This window comes from Felis catus, chromosome B1, assembly GCF_018350175.1.
Source record: "Felis catus isolate Fca126 chromosome B1, F.catus_Fca126_mat1.0, whole genome shotgun sequence".
Lineage (NCBI taxonomy): Eukaryota > Metazoa > Chordata > Mammalia > Carnivora > Felidae > Felis > Felis catus.
The window spans coordinates 148,077,518-148,080,384 of record NC_058371.1 but is presented as its reverse complement, the minus strand read 5'-3'; the positions used below and the strand labels follow the sequence as shown (position 1 = coordinate 148,080,384).

The following is a 2,867-nucleotide window of genomic DNA, read 5'->3' as shown; positions in this document are numbered from 1 at the left end:
TGCCTTCTGCAGCCAACTTGAGTTCCTGGGAGAGTCAAATCCTAGAACGGGGCGCTCGGCACCGACACCCCTCGGGGACACCCTGAGAGACACAAATCACCGCCGAGTCACCGAGCCCTGATGGAGCAGAGAGCTGGAGATGGGCTAATCCGAGGCTCTGCCAGGATTCTGGAGGCCAGCGGCGCCGTCACGGCCTCAGGTTATGGTGCCCAGATATAGAGTATTTAGACTTTGTGGAGAGCAAACAACATGTTTAACTTCTAGGCTGATAGGCGGAGAAGGTAGGTAACAATTCCAGAACCTAGAGAGTTCCCATAGAGCTACGCTTGTCTCCAGGTCGGAAATGCCCGGTACATGCGCAGTACAACTAGCCAGGAGCCTCTCCTACGCGAAGAGATAGAGCCCCCTCTACCGGCCCCCACGACTTCGCCTCGCGGTCCCTCAAGATCCCGCGTCCCATCCACGCCTAGACTCGCGAGAGTAAGAAGTCTCAAAGGGCTCTACGGAACGGAACTTCCAGTATTTATTGTTCCTACACGGAAGGATTTTAATTCACCGGAATAGATTGGCATTAAAGTGCAAAAGCGAAAACGGAAGAGCTCCTAACGTGACAAAGCTTACGGGGCTGAGCGGAAGTCCTAGTTCACTCGCCAAGCGGAGAGGATCCTGGGGCCCGGAAGGAGGTGGAATCTGTAGCCGACCTGTTTGCCTGTACACTCGCCTGGGAGGAGAGCGCGTGGCTGTTCAAAGAGGCGTGTTGCTGGAGCGCGTGGCTCGTGCGCTGAGGTCAGAGGTGGCCAAAAGCCCGACGTCGGTGTAGAACTTGAGACCGTGAGTTATGGTGGGGAGATCGCGGCGGCGCGGAGCGGCCAAGTGGGCAGCTATGCGAGCCAAGGCAGGTCCCGGCCCAGCGGACGAAAATGAAGACGATTTAGAATTGCCACCGTCGCCAGGGGACTCCAGCTACTATCAAGATAAGGTAGATGATTTCCATGAGGCCCGATCTCGGGCCGTCTTGTCTAAAGGCTGGAGCGAAATGGAGAGTGGGGACGAGGAGGAGGATGGCGATGAGGAGGAGGAGGTTCTAGCCCTAGATATTGCTGATGAGGACGATGAAGATGGAGAGAGTGCGGAGGAGGAGGAAGATGATGATGATGATGATGGTGGGAGCTCCGTGCAGAGTGAGGCCGAGGCATCTGTGGATCCCAGTTTGTCGTGGGGTCAGAGGAAAAAACTTTATTATGACACAGACTATGGTTCCAAGCCCCGAAACCGACAAAGTCAACAAGAAGTAGAGGAGGAGGAAAGAGAGGAGGAAGAAGAAGCACAGCTCATACAGCGGCGCCTTGCCCAAGGCCTGCAAGAGGATGATTTTGGGGTGACCTGGGTAGAGGCCTTTGCAAAACCTGTACGTCAAGTAGATGAGGCTGAGACCCGGGTCGTGAAGGATCTGGCGAAAGTTTCAGTGAAAGAGAAGCTGAAGATGCTGCGGAAAGAATCACCAGAGCTCTTGGAACTGATAGAAGACCTGAAAGTTAAGTTGACAGAGGTGAAGGATGAGCTGGAGCCATTGCTACAGTTGGTGGAGCAAGGGATCATTCCATCTGGAAAAGGAAGCCAATACCTGAGGACCAAGTACAATCTCTATTTGAACTACTGCTCCAACATCAGTTTTTATTTGATCCTGAAAGCCAGGAGAGTCCCTGCACATGGACATCCTGTCATAGAAAGGCTTGTTACCTACCGAAATTTGATCAACAAGTTGTCGGTTGTAGATCAGAAGCTGTCTTCTGAAATTCGTCATCTACTCACACTTAAGGATGATGCTGGAAAGAAAGAACTGAGTTTAAAAGTAAAATCCACCAAGGCCAAGCCAAAATCTGTTTCAGAGACTGCTGCTGCTGCTGCCCCTGCTGTTACAGATATTTCTGATGATTCTGATTTTGATGAAGAAGCTGCACTGAAATACTATAGAGAAATAGAAGACAAGCAAAAGTTGAAGAGAAAGAAAGAAGAAAATAGCACTGAAGAACAGGCTCTTGAAGATCAAAATGCAAAGAGAGCCATTACTTATCAGATTGCTAAAAATAGGGGACTTACACCTAGGAGAAAGAAGATTGATCGGAATCCTAGAGTCAAACACCGGGAGAAGTTCAGAAGAGCCAAAATTCGCAGAAGAGGCCAAGTTCGTGAAGTTCGTAGAGAAGAGCAACGTTATAGTGGTGAACTCTCTGGCATTCGTGCAGGAGTTAAAAAGAGCATTAAGCTTAAATAAAGTTTTCACTTAGCTTAAATTTTTTGGCAATAACTTTAGATCAATAAATTTTTATTTTTAACCGAAGTTATTGTATTGATATATAATACCTAACCCTAAATTTTAAAAACTCTTGTCGACGGGGATATTTGGGTTGTTGTTCAATTTTATTTTATTATTATGATTTTTTTTTTTTTTGGTCCTTTGAAGTCATACTAAAAAATAGTATGGAGGTAGTACTTTTATATTTGGAAGCAATATGAAAGTACTTGGGAAAAACGGAGGTGTTGAAAAAAGTAATCTGTCAAGTAGTAGTCTATGAAAATTTCACAGATGGTTGTGAAGCAACAGTCAAACTTAGAACACTTTTAATATTTTTCTTGTAAAGTGAAAAGAATGTACCTTTGCAATCATCTTATTTGTAAGAGTCTGTAAAACAGTTCTGACACATATTTCACTTACCTAAGTGTAATTCATGAGCAGGATACTTGTTAATAGGTTTGTCAACTTAAAGATTGTGTACATTGTGTGTAGTAAAAGCTTAGGAATGTAGAGGAACTTCGGTTAAAAGTAGAAAGAGATATACTTTAATTACATTAATTGTGAATATTTC

General features: G+C 45.9%; 1 protein-coding gene across 1 annotated transcript; it reads left to right on the top strand.

Moving 5' to 3' along the window:
- Positions 1–228: 228 nt before the first annotated feature.
- On the top strand, positions 229–2,341 carry UTP3 (UTP3 small subunit processome component). The gene has a single exon (XM_003985300.6). It carries the CDS (start codon positions 839–841, stop codon positions 2,273–2,275), a length of 1,437 nt encoding a protein of 478 aa, XP_003985349.2. The 5' UTR covers positions 229–838; the 3' UTR covers positions 2,276–2,341.
- Positions 2,342–2,867: the final 526 nt, after the last annotated feature.

Coding starts and splice junctions, on each gene's coding strand:
- UTP3 (XM_003985300.6), top strand. CDS start 839: ATGGTGGGGAGATCGCGGCGGCGCGGAGCGGCCAAGTGGGCAGCTATG.